Source organism: Siphateles boraxobius, unplaced genomic scaffold, assembly GCF_051911475.1.
Source record: "Siphateles boraxobius isolate OS27281-9 unplaced genomic scaffold, OSU_SipBor_1 92, whole genome shotgun sequence".
NCBI classification, from domain to species: Eukaryota; Metazoa; Chordata; class Actinopteri; order Cypriniformes; family Leuciscidae; genus Siphateles; species Siphateles boraxobius.
In genome coordinates this window covers 1736105-1763484 of record NW_027509222.1, presented here as the reverse complement: position 1 = coordinate 1763484, position 27380 = coordinate 1736105, and the positions used below count along the sequence as shown (strand labels likewise).

General features: G+C 37.8%; 1 protein-coding gene across 2 annotated transcripts; it reads left to right on the top strand.

Annotated features, from left to right (window-relative positions):
• The first annotated feature begins 272 nt into the window (after nucleotides 1–272).
• Nucleotides 273–26774, top strand: septin8a (septin 8a). 2 transcript variants are annotated; one of them, XM_077224837.1, is made up of 10 exons: nucleotides 273–410; nucleotides 6168–6282; nucleotides 6391–6586; nucleotides 8205–8391; nucleotides 11216–11377; nucleotides 11559–11655; nucleotides 14970–15138; nucleotides 17479–17611; nucleotides 23842–24011; nucleotides 26119–26774. In XM_077224837.1, the coding sequence occupies exons 1-10, from the start codon at nucleotides 381–383 to the stop codon at nucleotides 26120–26122; spliced, it is 1263 nt and encodes a 420-aa protein (XP_077080952.1). In that variant the 5' UTR covers nucleotides 273–380; the 3' UTR covers nucleotides 26123–26774. The 2 variants fall into 2 exon arrangements, 1 of the variants encoding a protein (XP_077080952.1); XR_013201291.1 differs by lacking the exon at nucleotides 26119–26774 and having other exon boundaries at nucleotides 17479–19496; nucleotides 23562–24011.
• The last annotated feature ends 606 nt before the right edge of the window (nucleotides 26775–27380 follow it).

Sequence of the window (27380 nt, the reverse complement as noted above, 5' to 3'; positions counted from 1 at the left end):
TGTTTTGTATTGTTTTTGTATAATTATTGTTTTTTTTCATTGTTTGTTGTATTATATGTATTTGTATGTAATACGTTGACAATGTTTTTAAATTATTGAGCATAAAAAAATAAAAATATATATATTGTATATACTGTATATAGGTTCCGTCCGGTCTCAAGTAACCTAATTAATATTCAAGAGCCGAGTCTTCAGCGTTGGTTGCTTGTGCCTTTCAGCCAATCAGCGCAGATCGTAACATTGCGTCATTTAAATTCATTAGCAAGGCCTTCACCATAGTAACGTTGGTAAATTCTCCAGCCCGACCACAGTGTGAGTGAGTGAGACGAAGGCAGGCAGCTCCCTTTCGCCTTATCCTCCAAACACACACATTCCTCATCATGGCGGCCACGGATGTAGACATATTTTCTGTAAGTACCCGTTAAAGTCAGTTTTTTCTTCCAGGAACCCACTTAGATGGACATCATACACGGCCTGTACAGGTTTATCTGTAATGAATTAGGACTAGCACGAGCGCTACTCTCTAGCTTAGCCCAACGGACTCTATTGACTATTCTCTGCTTTACTGTGTGTGTGTGTGTGTGTGTGTGTGTGTGTGTGTGTGTGTGTGTGTGTGTGTGTGTGTGTGTGTGTGTGTACACTACAGGTCAGATCAGGTGTATTATCTGTCTTTTGTGATCTTATTCTAGCTAACGTTATAGTGTTTCTGGTGAACCGAAAAGGGTGTTGAACTTGTCTTTTCTCAGTCTCTTGAATGTTTGTTGTGAACATCTCTTTATTTACAGTACACACAACAGACTGATGCAGTTATATATAACACATTTCCTGTTTCAGTAGTTTGCCAGACTGCTTTTGAAGGCGCATGCTCCCTCTTTTAGCATCGTGAGTGTTTTATACCCAAAATCCCCATTGAAACAACACTGTTGTGAACTGCCGGTAAAGTTTGGGGCCATCATGAGGCCCTCAGTGTGAGATCACAGATAAGAGTGACATCTGATCGTCCCGCTGTCAAACTTGAACAATTCATGTGTTAATTATGGGATCTTTGGAATAGGTGGTGATTTGTGTGAAGGATAAAACGTTTATGAGAACACAGTAAGTTTTCAGTCTGTCTAAATGAAACGGAAGCAGCGGGACAATGTTGAATGAAAAATGAAAGTTATCCCATAATTTACTCATCCTCTAGCCACCGTAGCTGTATATGACTTTCTTCTTACAAAGTTATATTTAAAAATATCCTGGCTCTTCCAAGCTTTAGCCTATAATGGGAGTCAGAGGTCACTCTTCTGCTGGAACTGGACTCGCGTACGGCCGTTACCGAAAGCCAGTGATTATAGTTTATAAAGTTATGAATATGGATATTTTTCTTACACAAACACATCGCTTTGCTTCAGAAGGCCTTTATTAACCCCTGGAGCCGGATGGATTTCCTTTAGGATGGATGGATGAGCTTTTTTGGGCTTCAAAATCTCAAGACACCATACACTCCCATTATAAAGCTGGGAAGAGCCAGAAAAGTTTGGCTGAAAGAAGAAAGTCATACACACATAGGATGGCTTGAAGGTGAGAAAGATAAGGGATAATGTTCATTTTTGGGTGAACTATCCCTTTAAGCAAGACTTCAGTGCTGGTCTTTCAAGGGCAAGTTCAAGTAGATTAGATTGTAAACTTTGTGCTTTGAGCGACAGTTCAACTCTTTGTCTGATGAAGATGTGCTGCGAGAACCAATCCATCACCGTTCATTCAGGATCGAGTCCTGGGAATGAGTTTTGAGGAAGTGCTCTGGATTTGAGGGAAACTAGTTTGGGTTAGAGATGAATAACTGTATTGAGCTGTTTGTAGTCTGGTGGGAAAGCTAGATAATAGGTTAGTTTATGTGAGTTCTGTGGAAGTGAAACCTGTGGCCAGTTTCACAAACTTCACCTCTATATAAAGCCTGTGTCTTAAGAATCTTACTTTTCAGATTAAAAAAATTTGTCCAGTCTAGTTTTTAATGTTACTGACATAGAAAAGTATAATCGGTGTGAAAGGAAAAAAGGACGTGACTAACTCGTAAGACTAGTTTATAAAACTGTTCAGTGGTGCGTTGCTTTAATAGTCTCTGTTAGATGTTGTTTAACTTTAAATCCAAGAGTTTGCGTCTGGCTCTCAGAATGAAGGAAATGTAAGCGTGTTTCACAGTCAGTGGCTTTTGATTAAAGCTTTGTGTGGTTTTAGGGGCCGTATTGATCAACTGCAGTGCATTGAGCTGTGGAGAGTCAATTCTAATTCTAATAACATCATGGGTAAAAAAAAAGCTTTAAGGGACAGTTCACCCAAAAAAGAAAATCCTGTCCTCATATTGTTCTAGTGACTTTGAGTCGTATGGACATTTTTCATAATGTTTCCATTCAGTGCAATAGCTAGATGTGTTATGTAATGTGTTAGTAGTTGACATAGCTACTAAGTCTCGTTTGCACTTGTGAGAATGAGTGAATAAGAGATTTTTCCTTTGTGTGTGAACTAAATCTCTGGATTGAAACAAGACCGTCCTGTTCAGCATTAATTTAATTTTATGTATTATACTCTAGTTTCAGGGCAGGGCTGATGTAGTTACTGTTATTTAAAGCTATATGAGTTTCGTAATGAGTCAACGTCCTGTTCATGCGTAGATATCCTGCATCTGACCACTGACATTAATAAACACATACATCACATGATTTGCGTTTAATATGAGACCACTGATCTAAATGCCATTTATGAAAATCAGTGTATGAGACTTTGTGATTTCATTTTCGAGGCAAGAGCATGAAGCTTTACTTTTATGGAGCACATTGAAAAACTTCATCCATTAATGTGTTTTTCCTTCATAAAGGGATACAAGCAGACATTAACAAGGAGAATTATTTAATTTCTTAGACTACAAAAAGTGTTTCTGCTTCAAACTTTGTTTAATAATTATGTAATTTAATATGCAGAACTCATATTTATTGAATTGAATCATAGACTCATACTAAGTTTAATAGTCACATTAGGCTTTACCGCAATTCCTCTTTTTCCATCCTTGAGGTTCATTCTCGTGTTACGCTGCAGGTTTGAGCTAAAGCAAGAGTTTTATTCTCACACGTCAAGCATGTTTGAGCTTCTGTTTATGTTCACTGATCAATGTTATTTGTGAATAAAAGCCTAAATTAAATCTGTTCATATAAATCATATAAAGCAATCAAGTCTCTTTAGAAAATTACTAAACCACTCAATTCAGATGGATTAGTTTTATGACGTCTTAATGAATTTGAGGCGTAAAAGTGGTAGTTGTGTGGACTGTCAATGGAGGGATTCATTAAAATATCTACATTTGTGTTTCGAAGACAAAAGTCTCATGGCTTTGGATCGATGTGAGTAATTGATACCTTTTTTTCATTTTTGGGTGAACCCTTTAAAATAATTATTACGTACACTTTAAGATATTTAGGCCTAAGACTTTTTATGACCTTAAATTTCATGAATCAGAGGACCCGCTGGGACTTTTTTTTTTAATTTTTTTTTTAAAATGTATTTGCACACATGCTTCTAAATGCATTTTACAGTGTGTAACATCTAATTTTAGCCACATGTGAACTGTTGTAGTGTCGAGCCCTGACGCGATTAATGATATGTTCTCAGTGTAATAAGTGTAAAGTGCAAAACTTTACACCTGTCTTTTACTTCAGGTTTAAGAAGAGTTTATGAATGCATGCATGAGTGACAGCTAGACGGCAAGCTGTGTGTGTGTGTGTGTGTGTGCTCTTGTATGAAGATATCTAACAGAAAAAGCAGATAAAACCCTGTTCAGCGCAGATGCCACCCAAATCTAGACCATCTGCATTCTTCTCCACACCGGCCCCTCCTCCCGTCATATCAGATGAGATGCCAGAGAAATTTCCGATGAGGGTTGTTTTGTCAGTTTGCTGAAGCGGACACACACACACACACACACACTCTCAGGTGTATGTGGGGGGTGAGTGTGGAGCCGTCCCAGTTTGGCTCTCCTCCACTGTCACTGAGTTCCCATCTGCCTTTAACAGTCTGTGTTGTCCTAGACTCAATCATGGATTGTCCATTGGATGATGTGATTGTTCCCTGCAGAGTTATTGTTTTAAATCATTCTTATTAGGGATATATGAAAATTTTGCCGATAACCGATATATTGGCCAATAAAAAATGTTACATAATTTTTAAGAGCCTGATTACAAAAACAAAAGTCTGACCATTAAAGCATGTCCCAAACACACAATTATAATGTTTTCTTTATAATTTTATGTAGCCGATATGACGGACTTGGACCTGTTGCACTGAACTGTATTTTCCTTTTTTCAAGTGATTCCAATCTTATTTCAAGCAATTCACAACCATCATGTTGAACAGTGCGCATCTGAAGTGTGTCAGCTCAAGGAAATAATATATTATTAATCAGCTTTATTATATCGGCCAAATTTTCTTATCGGGCCGATAATGATAACATTAAAAATGAACATATAGCGGCCGATATATTGTGCATCCTTAATTCTTATCAGCCACTGGTGCAAATGACGGAAATTAACTTCTAATCTTAAAGTGTTCATCTAAAAAAAAAAAAAAATGAGTTTGAAAATAAAATTGATATGATGAGTTTTTTGATACAGTTGAAGCCATTATCATTAGCAATTCGGTGATCTATTTTGAAGCTCATTCATGTGAAAGTTTATTGTTATCAAATGGAAAATTGCCACTGGTACATTATTCAAAATACCCTGTTTTGTGTCCTAAGGAAGAATAGGCTACAAGTCAGTGGTGTTTGGAATGATGACAGCTTTTCCTTGTTGGATGAATTCTTTCTTTAAGTGTTTTTGGATGGGCTGATTCTTTCGCAAAGAAATGCCTGGAATGTTTGCTGATGTGCACTCAGCTCTCAGTGTTCTGTCAGTGCGTATGAATCAGGCCTGTCACTGCGAGGGCGGCTTGAGAAAATATTGTTCGAGGGCCCAAACGCTGCGCCACTTCCTGTTGATCTACTGCCCTCTGAGGGGAAAGTTCCCCCTGCGGCCGGGGCGTTAACTATCAGCCCCTATATGGCCATTGTTCAAGCCTTCCCAAGATTTTTCCCAGACTGCATGTTTTCCAAAAATGCTTTCAGCCATTTCCCCTTCTTCACCTCCTAATGTTGGATCTCCCCTTCAGTGCCTCTGGTTTGAAATGACCCTGGCTGGTAGGGGGTCGGTACAGGTTTTTCAGCCAGAATTCCTTTTGTGCACGGTGTGTGTGTGTGTGTGTGTGTGTGTGTGTAACACCAGCTGAATTGCTGCTTCCCTCAGTAGCACTCTCAGTGACATCATCCACCAAATATGTGCCTGCATTGGGGGAAAAGACGAAGCCAGATGAGGGAGGAGTGCATTGATTTCAGGACTGGGTTTTAGGGCACCCATTAGTGGGATTTTAGATTTGTCTGGCTCTGAATTACAGGATTTTGTTTGGAATGGTAGGCTACTTCGTTTAAAGCTGACATGACATCTATTTTCTATATGTATGCATTTTATTTTTTAAAAACATTTTGACCTAATACATTTTAATGTTTAATTTAAATTTCCTGACTCCTTCTGATGAAATTAAAGGCATCCCTCTCATCATTTAATTCACATTAAGCCCACCTCTTTCTAAAAATCGTCTGCCTCCATCCAATCTATAAATGATGCATAGAAACAAGTCCCCGCATTTTTTTCTGGTTACACTTTATTTTGATGGTCCACTTTAGACATTCTACGAATTATAAGTAACTTCACAACTACATCTCAACTAACTCTCATTAGAGTAGACTGGTAGAGTTTGGGTTAGCAGAATAGGTTGACATGTAGTTGCAAAGTTATAGTCATAAGAATGTCTGTTGAGGAGCATCAAAATAAAGAGTTATTAGATATTAAGCAGGCAGTCTACTAATACACTAATGACTGCTAGTTGACATGTACTTGCAAAGTTACTTATAGTTAGTAGACTGTCTAAAGTGGACTATCGGAATAGTGTGACCCTTTTTTCTTTACGGTAATCCATTTCATTCAGATGCAAGTCACAATACAGAAGGGTTTTACAGTGGCTGATGCCAATACAAATAACCAGAGCTTGCCTTTTACGTGACTCTTATTTCAGTCCATGCTGAAATTTGTCTGATTCCTTCACAGAATGAAGAAAAGCGTAACCTCAGCCTTGGCGGTCATGTTGGCTTTGACAGTTTGCCTGATCAGCTGGTCAGTAAATCAGTGACTCAGGGTTTCTGCTTCAACATCCTCTGTGTGGGTAAGCAACTGTTAACAGTCCATTTGAACTGTTCACTAGCTCAATGTCAATGCAGAGATGGTATGATCTTGTAGTGGAAATGCTAATCAGTCATTCTCTTACCATTAGGAGAGACGGGCATCGGCAAGTCTACATTAATGAACACTCTTTTTAACACCATGTTTGAAAACGAGGAGGCCAGCCATTACCAAAACGGTGTTTACCTGCGGCCCAGAACGTACGACTTGCAAGAGAGCAACGTCCACCTCAAACTGACCATCGTTGACACGGTGGGCTTTGGGGATCAGATCAACAAAGAAGAAAGGTAAAGTAAAATACAATAATGCCCTGTGCTGTTTAGACTAACATCAGTTTTTTGGAGGGTTGCACTGAGAAACTGATATATTCAAAACATACATACGAATGAGTCTGATAGATAATAAAACATTTGTTAATGCAAAGCAGTTTGTTCATATTTTAACACCCACATGCTGAAAACTCAGACAATAGCGGTTCATTTAAACGTTTTATATGGAAAGTGATCGGTTTGGGGTGGAAAAGGAAGCGAGGAGATTTATGGTTTTTACTAGTGAAATGTCTGGTGTCTGGCACTGTCCATCAATAGAGCACAGTTTGGACTCTCATTGATTTTCTTAAAGCATTCGAGCCACAAATCCCATATTGTTGTGAGAACTATTCAATATTGTTGCACAAACTGTTAAACAAGCTTGAAAAGTAAGCCCACGTTATAATGTTGACTGCATTCAACTTTTGTTGTTGTAAGAAAAATGATTAAAGAAATATGTTATTCTATATTGTATATGAAATGTTTATCAAAAACTCCAAAGGAACATTGAGTGACAGCTCAAACTCATTATTATCCTCATATTCTCCATTGTTGCGGCTCCTCTCATCCCAGTCTGTCAGTAACGCTCTGTTTACTTCCTGTCTCTTTGAAGCCCCTCCTTCTGAAAAGCACACTGTGCTCTGATTGGTTGACTGGAGCTGAACTTTGCAGAGCTTTTTGATGCTCAAACAGCAACATTACACACTAAAGAAAGATGAACATTTGGAAAAACCATAATAGGTCCTTTTTAAATAACTAAATCAAATATTAGGCCTAAGCATGTCCCAAATGTTACCGGGTTGCAAACCTAATTTAAAATAAATGATAAACAAACAACTGAAAAAGCTTCTCATTTCTCTGACCGTTAGTTGAGGGAAAGGCTCCATTTCGTTTTGGACTCTTAGAATATGCCTTCTAACCCTCTGCATGTTGGGTGTAAAGACAGACAGAGAGACTTACGAGTGCCAGACATTGCATCTTTTGGGAAAAATGCATCCAGAACAAGACTGCGTAGGCTCTGAAAACTTACAAGCGGTGCATGCAGGGAAAAATGCCTGAGTCAAGAGAAGAGGTCAGAGAATGTAAACATGATCCAGGCCAGTCTCTACACAGCTGTGTCTCTCTTCTTCTCACACAAAGTGTCTTGATTTTATACCGACTCGGTTACATATGGTAACCCTCGTTCCCTGACGGAGGGAACGGAGGCGTACGTCAATGGTCATCTTCCCACAATGGGTACATGACTCCTCCACAAAAGCTGCCTCAGCGTGTTCGAGGCCCAGACACACGAGGCAGCGCTCGTGACCATCACGTGACCCCAGGTGACGACCGCATCCAGAAACACACAGACAGAAAGTCATCTTGAAAAAGACGCGTTCTATCTGTGTAAGCTGTTTTAGGGGCCGCTCTCGCTGGTGCTGAAGCATACAGGGTGCATTGGCTTGTTTAGTTTCACTCGAAGTAGATTGGCCTCTAGCAAGATTTCTATTCGTCTGATAGGGAACAAATATATCAAGTTCTTTCAAATATTGATGTTAAATGGCTTTGTATGCATATTGTAATCCCTGATTTCTTGCACCGTGTCTGTTTCTCTCAGCTACAAACCTATTGTGGATTATATCGACACACAGTTTGAAAACTACCTGCAGGAAGAGCTGAAAATAAAGCGTTCTCTCTTCAACTACCACGACACCAGGATTCACATCTGCCTCTACTTCATTTCTCCGACGGGACACTCGCTCAAGTCCCTGGATTTAGTCACAATGAAGAAGCTGGACAGCAAGGTAGGAGCCCGTCACTGGCGTTTACTAGTAAATGCATGAATCTCCACTTGTTGGCAAATTCAGGAGTTGTATTATGAAGAGTACACTTCATTGCCAACGCATGTGCGCTAACCGTTAGGCTGCATCCTGATGATGACTCATTATAAAATAAGGATATTATTATTATAATAGCAAATTATATCTATGTGAAGTTGCTGAAATTAAATTATTGCTATTGCTTCAGTGCAAATGAACAAGCGCAGCGTTATCTGTTGTGTAGTGATGTGTGTGTTCACGTAAGCCAGATATGAGCAGATTCTGCTATATGCTGTATTTAATAAATCATGATGACTCATGAGTATTTGCGCTAAATCTGCGCAGATTTGTGTTACACGAACTTGCCACAGCTGATTTATACACACATTTGGCGGGTGTTCATTTCAAACCCTGGACGTGACATTACATTAGAATTTCTTTTGCTGCCAAAAGCATGAAGGACCATCTTGTTTGCGCTGGTTTTGTGAGTTTGTAGGGAATGTCATTAGTGATGAGTGTATTGATAATTGATAATGTGTAAATGTAGGACAGTGGGCAGGGGTCCTCTCTTTCTGCCAGTGGAAAAAGAGCCGATCGATTCGTCATTTCATCACAGAATAATGGCGTGAACGAGAGGAGACTCTGGGGGTTTGTGTTTTTAGGAGATGCACAGATGGTTTATAATGATGTGGCCCCGGGGCCCCGTGAAAACAAATACATGCTAAACCTGGGGAGTGCTTGTTTTTCTGCCTGCCATTAGATCGCAAGCATTTTTTATTTGTATATTTTAGGGTATTTGTAATGTTACTCAGCGTCGATTTTATACACAAAAAATAACAACTCTGAGACTTTGATTTCTGCTCGTAGAAGAGACTCTCAAAGCTTTCAATAACATATTGGGCACAGACAGTGTAAAAAAGTGTAACTATATAATATAAAGAATTATTAAAACTATAAAGAATTATTCGCTGTGTTTGAAGTGCCCACCATATCAATATTTTGTATTACCGCGGCGTTTATCAGCACGTCTACTCTCAACACATGCAAAAATGTTAGCATTTTGTTCTGATTTAAAGCAGAGTTTAGGAGTCTCTGAATGCCCTCACGCAAGCAATCATCAGTGCGGCGTTATTCATTTACAAATATATGCTTTAATAAACAGTCGATTTTAGCAGTTGGCTTCATGTGTGTTCACGTAAACAAAAATTTGTTCAAGAGGGTTAAAGTGCCCGTATTATGCTATTTCAAAGAGTCTCCTACAACAGATTTACATGCATCCAAAGTCAAAAAACACTTTAATTTTCTCAATATACATTACAGCATCTGCTCTTTTCTCACAGTGTCTGAAACGGTTCGTTAAAGGATTCAGTCTCTCTAAACCCCGCATTTCCGAGAGTCTACTCTGCTCTGATTGGTCAGTTGACCCAGTCTGTTGAGATTGGTCTACTCTGCTCTGATTGGTCAGTTGACCCAGTCTGTTGTGATTGGTCTACTCTGCTCTGATTGGTCAGTTGACCCAGTCTGTTGAGATTGGTCTACTCTGCTCTGATTGGTCAGTTGACCCAGTCTGTTGTGATTGGTCTACTCTGCTCTGATTGGTCAGATGACCCAGTCTGTTGTGATTGGTCTACTCTGCTCTGATTGGTCAGATGACCCAGTCTGTTGTGATTGGTCTACTCTGCTCTGATTGGTCAGTTGACCCAGTCTGCTGTGATTGGTCTACTCTGCTCTGATTGGTCAGTTGACCCAGTCTGTTGTGATTGATCAGATGGCCCAGAACCAAAATCTTCTGATTGGTCAGATGACTGTTGTGATTGGTCTACTCTGCTCTGATTGGTCAGATGACCGTTGTGATTGGTCTACTCTGCTATGATTGGTCAGATGACCCAGTCTGTTGTGATTGGTGGTCTACTCTGCTCTGATTGGTCAGTTGACCCAGTCTGTTGTGATTGGTCTACTCTGCTCTGATTGGTCAGATGACCCAGTCTTTTGTGATTGGTCTACTCTGCTCTGATTGGTCAGATGACCCAGTCTGTTGTGATTGATCAGATGGCCCAGAACCAAACTCTTCCAATTTCAGATACAACTACAGTGTTTAAGGGCGGCCAATGAAGACCACAGGCCGGCATTTGCAAATTTATTACAAACATGTAGATTCAAACAGGAAGTGAGACGGGAATTCCTGATGACTCGTTTCTGGCAGTTCGGAATCACTTCTTTCTTTTGGAAGACAAAACTCCATTTATCTGCACTTTGATCTCTGAAATCTTGCAGACCTTTTGCATTCACAAACAGCTTTATTACCACACTACATTATTGGGGCACTTTAATGTTACCACTCTGAGACAAATATATTTTGTATATATATTTTCTATTTTATAGGGAGAATTCTTTGCACTTTCAGCATTCTGCTAAATTTCTCAGTTTGTCACATAGAAAGTCACGATTGAGGCTTATTGCTTATTTTATGACTCTGTTAAATACATATAGCCTGATTTATTACTGGTATCTTATTTACATTTATTCACTTAGCTTATATGTCAGAGGTCGCACGCCTCTGGAGCAACTAGGGGTTAAGTGTCTTGCTCAGGGACACATTGGTGTCTCACAGTGGATTTGAACCCGGGTCTCTCACACCAAAGGCATGTGTCTTATCCACTACGCCATCACCACCCGATCTTATTTAACACAAGATCATAGACTACAAGCACAACTTATTAACACAAGCATAACTACAAACTCTCCAGATGTTGAACTAGAACATAGACGTGTTGTGAAATGTTTTTTTGTTTTTTTTTTTTTAATTTAGGTGAACATCATCCCTATTATCGCTAAAGCTGACACGATTTCCAAGAGCGAGCTACACAAGTTCAAGATAAAAATCATGAGCGAGCTGGTGAGCAATGGGGTTCAGATCTACCAGTTTCCCACAGATGATGAAGCCGTCACAGAAATCAATTCCTCTATGAACGTGAGTCTTTGCTTATCATACACATAAACCACATAAAGGCTTGTGTGCGATTTGAATTTAAATACAGATGTGAATGTATATTTCAGTGGGAAAGTGCATATTATTGCACAGATGCGAACTTTGCGAAGGAAATCAGATTGAGTACTAGTAGGTCTTTATTCTGTAATTGTCTTAATTCTAGGCCCATCTTCCCTTTGCTGTGGTGGGCAGTGTCGAGGAGGTGAAGGTGGGCAATAAGACCGTGAGGGCCAGGCAATACCCGTGGGGAGTCGTTCAAGGTAAGAAATAGGGCTTGCAAATAAAAATTTGATTTCAAATATTCATCGTATAAAAAAACAAAATCACATTCGAATGCAAAACCGTGCATTAGATTTTCTGGTGGCGCGAGAGACATGATGATGGCGTAAATGACGCGGTGTGTTTGTGTTAGCTTATCCAGTATAAAGAGCTAGATTGTGTTGGGAAAAGGCTTCCTGCTGGTGAAAACCTCTCAGTTAGTGGCAAAAATCGTGCAACGACACAAACCTGCACATCGGTCAGAGCTGAGCGTGTGTTTTCATCAGCTGGAGACATGATCAACTAAAAGTGCACTCGCTGCAGATAGACATGAGCGTCTGGTGTTTTTGACCAACAATATGTAGATGTAGTGAGCAGAAGTGGAGTGTTTCTGAATGACAGTTTGCTATTTTGTGTTCATGTAGTTCATTACGCTGTGTTGAAGCGTGTTTTCTCAGGTTACTGATGCACAAACACAGTTTTATGCACTATTGTAACATAATTTACACTAAAGCGCATTAAGGAAATTCAATTTTATTTAAGAACAATTGTTTCAAAAGTTAATGACGTTTAAAAAGTTTTATATTTGGTTTATATTAGGTTTATATTTGCTTATTGCGCTCGCTTGTGGGCATATGAGACAACACAAAACTTTTTTTCCTTTTAACATTAAGAACTGCCTTTAGAATTATAATTCGAAATTTGTTACTATTTAAAAAATAAATTCGAATTTAGCCATTTTGAAGCCCTAGCAAGAAATAAGATTCTTGCAGATTGGCTGTTTTAGTTGATATTACTCTGTCACTGGAGAATATCATGCTGGAGGCGCTGGAGTATGCCGGACACTTTTATTTGAACCCTGCTGTTCATTTTCCTTCAGCTTCTCTCTGTGGATACTGGTTGGGGGGGTATTTTTACAATGCCTTTCATGTGAAAACAATCCCATCCATCAAAGCGGCGATAAATGGCACTCTCATCGGAAGCTAATTACTCTGTTTTCTCAGATGTAAGAGAGAGAGCTCTGCCACTGAGAAGGTCACGTCATTAGCCGTGTTTGAGTTTAATTGCTCATCCAGCTCAAGTAGAGACCCGTGCTCCATGAGAGACGCTCGGCGTGGAGCTCTTCACTTAGAACAGCGCTGGGCTTTCTCAAGTCTCGTAGGGTTTTTCAGCATACAGACAAATACAAATCATTTAACTTCTTTTTTCAGTTCTCAGCCATATGACTACTTACTCAACTAGTTCAGACTAGAGATGCACGATATATCGGTATTGGCCGATATGTGTTCATTTATAATGTTATCGTTATCGGCCTGATAATAAAAATGCTGCTGATAAATGTATTATTTCCTTGAGCTGAGACACTTCAGATGCGCACTGTTCAACTTGATGGTTTTGAATTGCTTGAAATATGATTGGAATCACTGTGCAACGTGCAACGTCATATCGGCTACATAAAATTATAATGAGATTGTGAACATTATAATTGTGAGTTTGGGTCATGGATTTTAATGGTGAGACTTTTGTTTTTGTAATCAGGCTCTCAAAAATTATATAAAACTTTGGATTTAGATTTATCGGCCAATATATCGGTTATCGACTTTCAAATATAAAGAGTTATCAGTTATCGGTATCGGACAAATTGTTTATATCAGTGCATCCCTAGTTCAGACCTATAGTTTCTTAGTTCAGCTAATGGAATAAAACAATGTTTTGGCTTTAAAATGACTTTATAGCAAAATAATCATACACTGCTGTTGCAAAGTTTGGGGTTGGTAAGATGTTTTTTAAAAGTATCTTATGTTCACCAAAGCGGCATTTATTTGATTAAAAAAATACAGTCAATATTGTGAAATATTATTACAATTTAAAAGAACTGTTATCTATTTTAATTTTAAACTGTAATTTATTCCTGTGATCAAAGCAGAATTTTCAGCATCATTACTCCAGTCTTCAGTGTCACATGATCCTTCAGAAATCACTTTAATATGATGATTTACTGCTCTGCTATTATCAATAGACCTATGTTTATGGTTAGAGCCATATTTAATTTTTGACAGGAATGAATACGAGGCTGAGGGATTAAATGCAAAGGTTCAATCAATTGTACTGTTGTTTAACAACAATCCGATTGTTCAGCTAATGACGTCTTTCCGTGAAAAAAACTAACTTTCAGTTGACAAAAAACGTAATAAATCTGTTTTAAAAGTTGTTTGTTGTGAAAATATTGTGATCTAGAAGCTTTATACAGTGTGTGCCATTATTGTAAAGACTAAGTCAATCCCTCGAAGCTTAATTTTCATCTCAAATTCAATACGGTGTCTAAACTGATTATGATGATCTAATATTATTGGTGCTCAATTATTAAAGGTAAAGTTCAGCCTAAAATGAAAATGAGTTCATCATTTACTCACCCTGGTGTTGTTCTAATCCAGAATGCCCTTCTTTCTTTTTCTGACCATGATTAAAAAAAATTAAAAATAAAACTCCTGTGTGTATGGTTTTTATACTGTAAACAAGTAATGGATTTTATACTGTAAAAACTGTATATTCTCTCCCCTTACACTAACTCTATCACTAAACCTACCCATCACACACACACACACACACACACACACACACACACACACACACACACACACACACACACACACACACACACACACACACACACTAACCCAACCCCTAAACCTATCCATCACACACAACTTTCTGCATTTTTACATAAAAAAAAAAAAAACTCATTCTGTATGATTTATAAGCTTATTTCCTCAATTTAGGTCCACAGTGACATCCCCATGTGTCTGTGTGCATTCAGGTTTAATGTGGTTTAAGTCACACATGTAGAAAAAACATGTACACACTCTCTCTCGCTCTCTCTCTCTCTCTCACACACACACACACACACATTCACTCACTCACACACACATATACATGCGCGCACACACACATACACACACACACACTCCAGCTGCAGTTGTTTAGATTTTAGAGCATGGACACAGTTCACTAGTTTCTATCAGCTCACATCATCTTGTACTGGATTGAACAACTTCATGTCGACAGTAATTGTACAGAATATTGAACCAATAAAACTGTTTCTCTAACATTTGTTCAACTGTTCTTTAAAGTTCAGGGTTCAAAATATACTTAGTTTTCCATGTTTCGCTACACCTTTCAAAGTTTACTCTCTGGCCATGAGCCTGGAGAGAAGATCGAGTGTGTTTTCAAGCGCTCGGTCCTTCAGTGCTGACCGCTGTAGCTGTACTGACCGTGATCATGTGTGTGTGTGTGTGTGTGTGTGTGTGTGTTGCAGTGGAGAATGAGAGTCACTGTGATTTTGTGAAGCTGCGGGAGATGTTGATCAGAGTGAACATGGAGGATCTGCGGGAACAGACTCACGCCAGACACTACGAGCTCTACAGGCGCTGTAAACTAGAGGAGATGGGCTTCAAAGACACCGACCCGGACTGCCAGCCCTTCAGGTGAGACCCCTCACACACTCCCTGCAAGCTCTCAACCCTAGACTGTAAATAAATATGGCCGTAGAGTCCGTGACGTCACGCGTAGTGTTTCTGAAGAGCGTTTTTGAAGCCCAAAGTGGGCGGAGCCGGCCGTTGCCATCTTGGCAGCGCGTCACTCCCGGATAAACAAAAACGGGCAGTGAGGCGGATTAGCTGAAGTGACGTGACGCTAACAGACAGCAGACAAACGGCTAGTAGTGACATCAGCGGCAATCCACCTGTCACTCAAGTGACCACGCCCTTAATTATGCAGAACTTTAAGGCTTAATATAATTTAAAAGGACAAGTTATAAAGAAACTCACCCCCTTCACAGTCGTCATGAAGGGTAAAATTAGCTATATAGACCAAAACCACTTTTTCCATGTTTTTTTCTGCTGTAAAGTTGGGTATTTTAACATGGGTGTTTATGGGATTGACTCTTTAGTGTGATTTGTCTCTAGTGGCCAGTCGTTGAAGTCACTTCAGTGTTGGTTTCGAGAGAGATACTAGAAGGTTGCCGCTTGCTCTCAACATGCACTGATTTTGCAATTTGGTGTTACTTTGTAGCAACAAATACCATGTGACCAAAAGCACAAATCTTATTGGGTGGCCAGCTTCCTTCACTGTGTGATGGAGAATAGATTTGCATTAGTTCGTTCATATTAGAATGGTTATCGCACAGAATTTTGGTCATTGTGTGATCAGGTCTTTACACTGAAAGTGTTATGCTTTTGATACAAAGCTCTGTATTGGAAAGTAACTTTCGAATTTGTAAAGTCAGCATGAAATCACAGTTAACCCTTTCAGTTCTGATTCAGATTTACAACATGTAAATTCATCCACTTCTCCCAAAATACATGAGCGTAGTGGCATGGGGGGAACTGTGAGAAGAATTAAATCAACTTTATAGATCATTTGGGTGATGATGTGTGTTGTGGGCGGAGCCTACCTGAATAAAAGGGTGAAACAGGTCATTTTGTGTTTATATCTCATAATTCTGAGAAAAAAAATCTGAATTACAAGGTATAAACTCGATGTTCTGCTTTTTTCCATCAGAATTAGGAGTTTATATGACTTTTTTTTCCTCATAATTGTGAAACTCGCAAAAGAAAAACTTAGGTTTAAATGTTATCTATGTAAAACGTAATGGGTTTAAGTGTTAATTCATGCGGTAAATGTAGGGCTTATTCATTATGCCCTCTATGAAACGCATATGTGAATATTATGTAGATCTATTGTTTGCATCAAATCCATGCTTTAATATTAGGGAAATAGTCGCAGGTTTCATCAGTTCAGTCTGTCGGCTTGCAAAGGAGTCTTCGTCGACTGTATTCTGTAAAAGCATGCTTGCATCTTAAAATAAACATGGTTGAAAACACTGAACAGTTGTGGTGTGTGATGGTCTGTCTCTAACTCTGAGCCAGGTTGATCATGTGACCAACAAAATGGTGAGATCGTACGCTAGGGATATACGATAAAATTTGGCCGATATATTAAAGCGGATAAATAATGTATTATTTCCTTCAGCTGAGACACTTCAGATGCGCACTGTTCAACATGATGGTTTTGATTTGCTGGAAATATGATTGGAATCACTTCAAAAAAGGAAAATATGGTTATGAGCAGCACAAGTCTGTCGTATCGGCTACATAAAATTATCATGAGAACATCATAATTGTGTGTTTGGGACATGGATTTAATGGTGAGACTTTTGTTTTGAAATCAGGCTCAAGATTTGGATTTAGATTTATCGGTATCGGCCAAAATGTTCATGTCGGTTCATCCCTACGTCAAAGGGTTAATTAATATACGTTCCTGGCTTTGTCATCCATTAGTTTCACATATTCAGCAGAAATGATGTCTTCATGTGTTTGTTTTGGAAAAAAATGGTTTCCTGCTGGCCGTGACATTAATATTAATTGAATATTGTGGACACTTAGGCTTGTTTTGGGCTACTGTTCCCTTTTTTAAATGCAGCGCAGTTGATGAACCAGTAAAAGAAAAAAATCTGTAAAGATAAATATAACGATAATATATTAGCATCCACACCAACGGACGATGAGGTTCTGTTTATTATGAGTGCACTGCAGTATTCTCTGTTTTCATCCTGACGTTTTTCTGAAGAGGCTTTACGTGTGAATGATTAAATCAATTTTGCTGTTTGGAAATACATCACATTGCTTGTGAATGCAGTTTCATGTGGATTTTAAGTTAAAATGTGTCTAAAATGTGCATGTAAATCTTTATGAAAAGGAAAATCAGGTTATATACATTCATTGCCATATAAAACCTGCCAGTTCAAAGCAAACTGTTTTCCACAGTCTACAGGAGACGTATGAGGCCAAAAGGAAGGAGTTTCTGGGAGATCTGCAAAGGAAGGAAGAGGAGATGAGGCAGATGTTCGTCAATAAAGTGAAGGAGACGGAGGGCGAGCTGAAGGAGAAGGAGAGAGAGGTTAGTCCTGATGAAAGCGATAGTTCACCCAAAAATTAAAATAAGCCCATGATTCACCCCACCTGAAGTCATCCTAGGTGTCTTTCAGACGAATACAATCTGAGTTATATTAAAAAGTGTCCTGACTCTTCCAACCTTTATAATGGGAGTCGAAATAAAAAAAATAAAAGTGCATCTATCCATCATAAAAGTCCATCTATCCGTCATAAAAGTGCATCTATCCGTCATAAAAGTCCATCTATCCATCATAAAAGTGCATCTATCCGTCATAAAAGTGCATCTGTCCATCATAAAAGTTATCTATCCATCACAAAAGTGCATCTATCCATCATAAAAGTCCATCAATCCATCATAAAAGTGCATCTATCCATCATAAAAGTGCATCTGTCCATCATAAAAGTGCATCTATCCGTCATAAAAGTGCATCTGTCCATCATAAAAGTGCATCTGTCCATCATAAAAGTGCATCTATCCATCATAAAAGTGCATCTATCTGTCATAAAAGTGCATCTCTCCATCATAAAAGTGCATCTCTCCATCATAAAAGTGCATCTATCCATCATAAAAGTGCATCTATCCGTCATAAAAGTGCATCTATCCATCATAAAAGTGCATCTATCCATCATAAAAGTGCATCTGTCCATCATAAAAGTGCATCTATCCATCATAAAAGTCCATCTAGCCATCATAAAAGTCCATCTATCCCTCATAAAAGTGCATCTATCCGTCATAAAAGTGCATCTGTCCATCATAAAAGTGCATCTATCCGTCATAAAAGTGCATCTGTCCGTCATAAAAGTGCATCTGTCCATCATAAAAGTGCATCTATCCATCATAAAAGTGCATCTATCCGTCATAAAAGTGCATCTATCCGTCATAAAAGTGCATCTGTCCATCATAAAAGTGCATCTGTCCATCATAAAAGTGCATCTATCCATCATAAAAGTGCATCTGTCCATCATAAAAGTGCATCTGTCCATCTATCCGTCATAAAAGTGCATCTGTCCATCATAAAAGTCCATCTATCCGTCATAAAAGTGCATCTGTCCATCATAAAAGTGCATCTATCCGTCATAAAAGTGCATCTGTCCGTCATAAAAGTGCATCTATCCGTCATAAAAGTGCATCTGTCCGTCATAAAAGTGCATCTATCCATCATAAAAGTGCATCTATCCATCATAAAAGTGCATCTATCCATCATAAAAGTGCATCTATCCATCATAAAAGTGCATCTATCCGTCATAAAAGTGCATCTGTCCATCATAAAAGTGCATCTAGCCATCATAAAAGTGCATCTAGCCATCATAAAAGTGCATCTATCCATCATAAAAGTGCATCTATCCGTCATAAAAGTGCATCTATCCGTCATAAAAGTGCATCTGTCCATCATAAAAGTGCATCTAGCCATCATAAAAGTGCATCTATCCATCATAAAAGTGCATCTATCCATCATAAAAGTGCATCTGTCCATCATAAAAGTGCATCTATCCATCATAAAAGTGCATCTGTCCATCATAAAAGTGCATCTGTCCATCATAAAAGTGCATCTATCCGTCATAAAAGTGCATCTGTCCATCATAAAAGTGCATCTGTCCATCATAAAAGTGCATCTATCCATCATAAAAGTGCATCTGTCCATCATAAAAGTGCATCTGTCCATCTGTCCATCATAAAAGTGCATCTATCCATCATAAAAGTCCATCTATCCGTCATAAAAGTGCATCTGTCCATCATAAAAGTGCATCTATCCGTCATAAAAGTGCATCTGTCCGTCATAAAAGTGCATCTATCCGTCATAAAAGTGCATCTGTCCGTCATAAAAGTGCATCTATCCATCATAAAAGTGCATCTATCCATCATAAAAGTGCATCTATCCATCATAAAAGTGCATCTATCCGTCATAAAAGTGCATCTGTCCATCATAAAAGTGCATCTAGCCATCATAAAAGTGCATCTATCCATCATAAAAGTGCATCTAGCCATCATAAAAGTGCATCTATCCATCATAAAAGTGCATCTATCCGTCATAAAAGTGCATCTATCCGTCATAAAAGTGCATCTGTCCATCATAAAAGTGCATCTAGCCATCATAAAAGTGCATCTATCCATCATAAAAGTGCATCTATCCGTCATAAAAGTGCATCTATCCCTCATAAAAGTGCAGCTATCCGTCATAAAAGTGCATCTGTCCATCATAAAAGTGCATCTATCCGTCATAAAAGTGCATCTATCCATCATAAAAGTGCATCTAGCCATCATAAAAGTGCATCTATCCATCATAAAAGTGCATCTATCCGTCATAAAAGTGCATCTATCCGTCATAAAAGTGCATCTATCCATCATAAAAGTGCATCTATCCATCATAAAAGTGCATCTATCCGTCATAAAAGTGCATCTGTCATCATAAAAGTGCATCTATCCATCATAAAAGTGCATCTATCCGTCATAAAAGTGCATCTGTCATCATAAAAGTGCATCTATCCGTCATAAAAGTGCATCTGTCCATCATAAAAGTGCATCTATCCGTCATAAAAGTGCATCTGTCCGTCATAAAAGTGCATCTATCCGTCATAAAAGTGCATCTGTCCGTCATAAAAGTGCATCTATCCGTCATAAAAGTGCATCTATCCATCATAAAAGTGCATCTATCCATCATAAAAGTGCATCTATCCGTCATAAAAGTGCATCTGTCCATCATAAAAGTGCATCTAGCCATCATAAAAGTGCATCTATCCATCATAAAAGTGCATCTAGCCATCATAAAAGTGCATCTATCCATCATAAAAGTGCATCTATCCGTCATAAAAGTGCATCTATCCGTCATAAAAGTGCATCTGTCCATCATAAAAGTGCATCTAGCCATCATAAAAGTGCATCTATCCATCATAAAAGTGCATCTATCCGTCATAAAAGTGCATCTATCCCTCATAAAAGTGCAGCTATCCGTCATAAAAGTGCATCTGTCCATCATAAAAGTGCATCTATCCGTCATAAAAGTGCATCTATCCATCATAAAAGTGCATCTAGCCATCATAAAAGTGCATCTATCCGTCATAAAAGTGCATCTATCCGTCATAAAAGTGCATCTATCCATCATAAAAGTGCATCTATCCATCATAAAAGTGCATCTATCCGTCATAAAAGTGCATCTGTCATCATAAAAGTGCATCTATCCATCATAAAAGTGCATCTATCCGTCATAAAAGTGCATCTGTCATCATAAAAGTGCATCTATCCATCATAAAAGTGCATCTATCCGTCATAAAAGTGCATCTGTCCATCATAAAAGTGCATCTATCCATCATAAAAGTGCATCTATCCGTCATAAAAGTGCATCTGTCATCATAAAAGTGCATCTATCCGTCATAAAAGTGCATCTGTCCGTCATAAAAGTGCATCTATCCATCATAAAAGTGCATCTATCCATCATAAAAGTGCATCTGTCCGTCATAAAAGTGCATCTATCCGTCATAAAAGTGCATCTGTCCATCATAAAAGTGCATCTATCATCATAAAAGTGCATCTATCCATCATAAAAGTCCATCTGTCCATCATAAAAGTGCATCTATCCATCATAAAAGTGCATCTATCCATCATAAAAGTGCATCTGTCCATCATAAAAGTGCATCTGTCCATCATAAAAGTGCATCTATCCATCATAAAAGTGCATCTATCCATCATAAAAGTGCATCTATCCGTCATAAAAGTGCATCTGTCCATCATAAAAGTGCATCTATCCATCATAAAAGTGCATCTATCCGTCATAAAAGTGCATCTGTCATCATAAAAGTGCATCTATCCGTCATAAAAGTGCATCTGTCCGTCATAAAAGTGCAGCTATCCGTCATAAAAGTGCATCTATCCATCATAAAAGTGCATCTATCCATCATAAAAGTGCATCTCTCCATCATAAAAGTGCATTTATCCATCATAAAAGTGCATCTATCCATCATAAAAGTGCATCTGTCCATCATAAAAGTGCATCTATCCGTCATAAAAGTGCATCTGTCCATCATAAAAGTGCATCTATCCGTCATAAAAGTGCATCTGTCCATCATAAAAGTGCATCTATCATCATAAAAGTGCATCTATCCATCATAAAAGTGCATCTGTCCATCATAAAAGTGCATCTATCCATCATAAAAGTGCATCTATCCATCATAAAAGTGCATCTGTCCATCATAAAAGTGCATCTATCCATCATAAAAGTGCATCTATCCATCATAAAAGTGCATCTATCCATCATAAAAGTGCATCTGTCTATCATAAAAGTGCATCTGTCTATCATAAAAGTGCATCTGTCTATCATAAAAGTGCATCTGTCCATCATAAAAGTGCATCTATCCATCATAAAAGTGCATCTGTCTATCATAAAAGTGCATCTGTCTATCATAAAAGTGCATCTGTCCATCATAAAAGTGCATCTATCCGTCATAAAAGTGCATCTGTCCATCATAAAAGTGCATCTATCATCATAAAAGTGCATCTATCCATCATAAAAGTGCATCTGTCCATCATAAAAGTGCATCTATCCATCATAAAAGTGCATCTATCCATCATAAAAGTGCATCTGTCCATCATAAAAGTGCATCTATCCATCATAAAAGTGCATCTATCCATCATAAAAGTGCATCTATCCATCATAAAAGTGCATCTGTCTATCATAAAAGTGCATCTGTCTATCATAAAAGTGCATCTGTCTATCATAAAAGTGCATCTGTCCATCATAAAAGTGCATCTATCCATCATAAAAGTGCATCTGTCTATCATAAAAGTGCATCTGTCTATCATAAAAGTGCATCTATCCATCATAAAAGTGCATCTATCCATCATAAAAGTGCATCTGTCTATCATAAAAGTGCATCTGTCCATCATAAAAGTCCATCTATCCATCATAAAAGTGCATCTGTCTATCATAAAAGTGCATCTGTCCATCATAAAAGTCCATCTATCCATCATAAAAGTGCATCTATCCATCATAAAAGTGCATCTATCCATCATAAAAGTGCATCTATCCATCATAAAAGTGCATCTGTCCATCATAAAAGTGCATCTATCCATCATAAAAGTGCATCTATCCATCATAAAAGTGCATCTGTCCATCATAAAAGTGCATCTATCCATCATAAAAGTGCATCTATCCATCATAAAAGTGCATCTATCCATCATAAAAGTGCATCTGTCTATCATAAAAGTGCATCTGTCTATCATAAAAGTGCATCTGTCTATCATAAAAGTGCATCTGTCCATCATAAAAGTGCATCTATCCATCATAAAAGTGCATCTGTCTATCATAAAAGTGCATCTGTCTATCATAAAAGTGCATCTGTCCATCATAAAAGTGCATCTATCCGTCATAAAAGTGCATCTGTCCATCATAAAAGTGCATCTATCATCATAAAAGTGCATCTATCCATCATAAAAGTGCATCTGTCCATCATAAAAGTGCATCTATCCATCATAAAAGTGCATCTATCCATCATAAAAGTGCATCTGTCCATCATAAAAGTGCATCTATCCATCATAAAAGTGCATCTATCCATCATAAAAGTGCATCTATCCATCATAAAAGTGCATCTGTCTATCATAAAAGTGCATCTGTCTATCATAAAAGTGCATCTGTCTATCATAAAAGTGCATCTGTCCATCATAAAAGTGCATCTATCCATCATAAAAGTGCATCTGTCTATCATAAAAGTGCATCTGTCTATCATAAAAGTGCATCTATCCATCATAAAAGTGCATCTATCCATCATAAAAGTGCATCTGTCTATCATAAAAGTGCATCTGTCCATCATAAAAGTCCATCTATCCATCATAAAAGTGCATCTGTCTATCATAAAAGTGCATCTGTCCATCATAAAAGTCCATCTATCCATCATAAAAGTGCATCTATCCATCATAAAAGTGCATCTATCCATCATAAAAGTGCATCTATCCATCATAAAAGTGCATCTATCCATCATAAAAGTGAATCATCTTTTTTGATGGATAGATTTTGACTTCAAAAGAACACACCCATTCACTGCCATTATAAAGCTTGGAAGAGTCAGGACATGTTTAATATAACTCCGATTGTATTGGTCTGAAAGAGGAACGTCACACACACCTAGGATGACTTCAGGGTGAGTAAATCATGGGCTAGTTCAACCAAAAATGAAAATGAGCCGATGATGTCAGCATGTCCTGCGTCTGGCGTGACACACACTGATCTGGCGCTCTGTCCTCAGTTACACGAGAAGTTTGAGCAGCTGAAGCGCATGCATCAGGAGGAGAAGAGGAAGGTGGAGGAGAAGAGACGGGATCTGGAGGAGGAGATGAACGCCTTCAACAGGAGGAAAGTGGCGGCCGAGTCGCTCTCGCACTCACAGCCGCTCAAGAAGGACAAAGACAAAAAAAAGTGAGTTCTTACACTTCTTTCTCTCTTCTCAGGTGTGTGTGTGTCGCCCGGTGGAGCGTGAACTCCTCATATATGTCCTCTAGAGTATAAATGAGTGGAACGATTCCCTCGTGTCACGATTCCATACAAATCACAATACCATATTGTTGTGATACTCCAAGACATATGATAAAGATTAACATGAAATGAATTGTGGATTAAAATGCTAAATTTGGTTTTACATTGTGTGTGTAAATGAATAGACTTGGTGCTGAAACCCGAAGCACAGGACAATAGAGACACCAGAATATCAATATTCATGATTCTGAAGCTGAAAATACTGAATTATTTTAGATGAATATGCTTGATCTCTTTCACTGACTAGATATATTTAAAATAATGTAGGACACTTTTACTGGTAACAGACTTGTGGCGCATAATATTCCCCCATTGCATTATTATACATTATATTCAACATTATATATAGTAGTTTAATGTAGTTCTGACACTAAAACTCTGAAAACTTTAATTTTTTCTCACACAGTCATTTTTATTTTGGGTGAATTATCCACAATACATATTCTTGCATTTTTGTATTGCGATTTATTGTCACACTCCTAATATAAATATATTTAGATAAATACTAAAAACGCAGCGTAAGAATCAAACCAGTTTTGACAGGTTTGTGTATAGTCATATATATATATATACACACACACATGTATAGTATCCTCATCCTTAAAAATGCCTCGTCGTTTGAGATGATTCAATCAAATTAGTTGTAAGTGTGGCGTAATCTCAACACAGTGCTTGATTTACTGTGGCCAGCAAAAGAAAGAGAGTTTTCTCTCATCATATCCAACTTTAATCATAAGTTCTTTTCCAAAAACCATTGTTTTCAACTTTGTGTCCAATGTATTAGAAGGAGGTTGAGGGACGTCAGCCTGTTCTGACCTCGCGTGGCTCAAATCAAGCTCGTCTAGCTCCATCTTGTGGTCATTGATGGTTCTGCGAGCATCCATTTTGTGGTTTGTAGCCGACATGGATCCTGTCCTGTGACACAGTCCGCTTTTCCTCCGCCGGACCGAACCGTTCCCATCGCTCGACCGCTCCATGGTTTCGTTTGTAATCGTGGCTCAAGTGGAAATACGACTTGGAACCGTTCCTTATCGTTCTTCCAACCATTTGTGTTGTTACGAGCAAAAGAAAACTGATACGTTTGTGGAAAAGTCACATTTTATTATTACATTCAGAGATCATGTGAAATATTCCAAACGCTATAAACATGTATTTTAGTTCCTGTCACTTCACAACAAGTCCTTTACATTTAATGGTATTCAGATCTTCCATTCATTTAAAAAAAAAAAAATTTTTAACGCAGAATTTATTTTAAGCAAAAGTTAAGCTGAGCTCACATACTTCTTTCTTATAAAGTGGACAGTCCGCTCCTTGATTCTGATTGGTTGAGCCACATTCAAAGCCGTTCTCAAACACACATTAGAATCACAGCGTTCTCTTCTGAAGAACTACTGACAATAAATGACACATTTACAGCGGTTTAATTCACCAATCCAATTTTACACTTCTAAAATCCCAAAAAATCACCTCTAAAAGATTAATCACATCCAAAATAAAAGTTTGTGTTTACATAATATACACATGTGTGTGTGTGTACTGTAATTATTTTGTATATATAAATACACACACATGCATGTATATATTTTAGAAATATTTGCATGTATATACTGTATATATATATTTAAATATAATTTATATTTTATATATATATATATATATTATATATAAATATTTTCTATATAAAAAGCACATTTTTCTTAAATGTATACATGCAAATATGTGTGTATTTATATATACAAAATAATTATATACAGTACACACACATATATTGTGTAAACACAAACTTTTATTTTGGATGTTATTAATCGTTTCACAGAAATAATAATGGACTGATGCTGTTCATTAAGTGACTTGCATGAGACTATGTATTCCCATATCAACATGCTTGTGTATTTGTGTTTTTTAAGTACATGTTTCCATTCTACATCAGTTTGTTTTCATTTATTTTGAGATTCATTTTCTTGTTTTGTGTTTGTTTGTCTTCTTTCAGTTAATTTATGAGCTCATCGCAGGCCATCCATGGACTTTCCTTCATTAACGTAGCAACATCAGCTTTTGTTTCTTGACATGTTCCTCATCACATTGTGTTAAAGGACCAAAGATCCTGACGGGAAGAGATGCATTATGGGGACTCAGTTGCCACATTTGTTTGGGGGGTGAATGTCTTTTTTTTCAACCCCATTTTACGGTTGTTTTGTTCTTCTTTTTCTTTTTCTTTTTTACACAGTTTGTTTTGGTACTAAGCATCTGTTCATCTGTCTTACAGTCAGGCCAATGTTGTGACGTACATGTTTCCCTTGCCAATGTACAGTAGTATTTAAGATCTGAGTCAAACTCATTAGCACAGCAGTGATGAAACTAATGCACACATGTGTATGATTTTATTATTATACAAGCCTGCATGGGTAGAGCTAAATAAGGCAGTCTTAAAGTTATTTTGGTGCAGTTTTTAAAAGTACATGACAACAGATATGCAAATTATATTTTTTGTATTGTAGACCGAGCATAATGCTTATAAGGCATTCAGATTCTATTGTTTATCATCGAAGCCATACTGTAGACAGAGGTAAAGACAACTTCATTCGCATAAGGGGAAATGTTGTATCAGCTGACATTGAAAATAAACACTCCCCTGATTTCCTTGAACTGTTGGAATGCGTTTTTGGTGTCGGGTATATAAAATGTGTGTATATAACTTGATTTTTAATATGAAAATGAGCTGGCTGTTGTCATCCACGGGTCTCAGTATTCTGTAGTAACTTCATTCGGGCTTTGGATGTAAAGGCATAAATGCTGTGTATCATCTCTGTCTCTGGTGTCTCTTCCACATTCATTATCAATACAGTTTCCATGCGTAATTCAAAACATTCTACTATAAAATATGTGAAGGAAGGGGGGCGATTACAATGAGGAGAATTTTATTTCTTATTATTATTTCACTGTAATGGTAAATCACTTTTAAAGACATTTACTTTATATTACTATAGTTCAAAACATAAACCATTTTAGCACTTCCGGTTCTAGTTAATGGGTTTTTTGAATGGGTTTTTGGTTATATGGCTGAAATAAGGTCTGTGGTGAACCGCTTAAAAAAAATCACGAGTGACGTAATATTGATGTATTTTATGCCGTGGAATAAAACATGAACGTGTCCTGAGCTTGTGTTCACCACAGACCTTATTTCAGCCATTTAACCAAAAAACAAAAAAAAAACATTGACTAAATCACCATGACGATGCTGTAAAAGCGGAC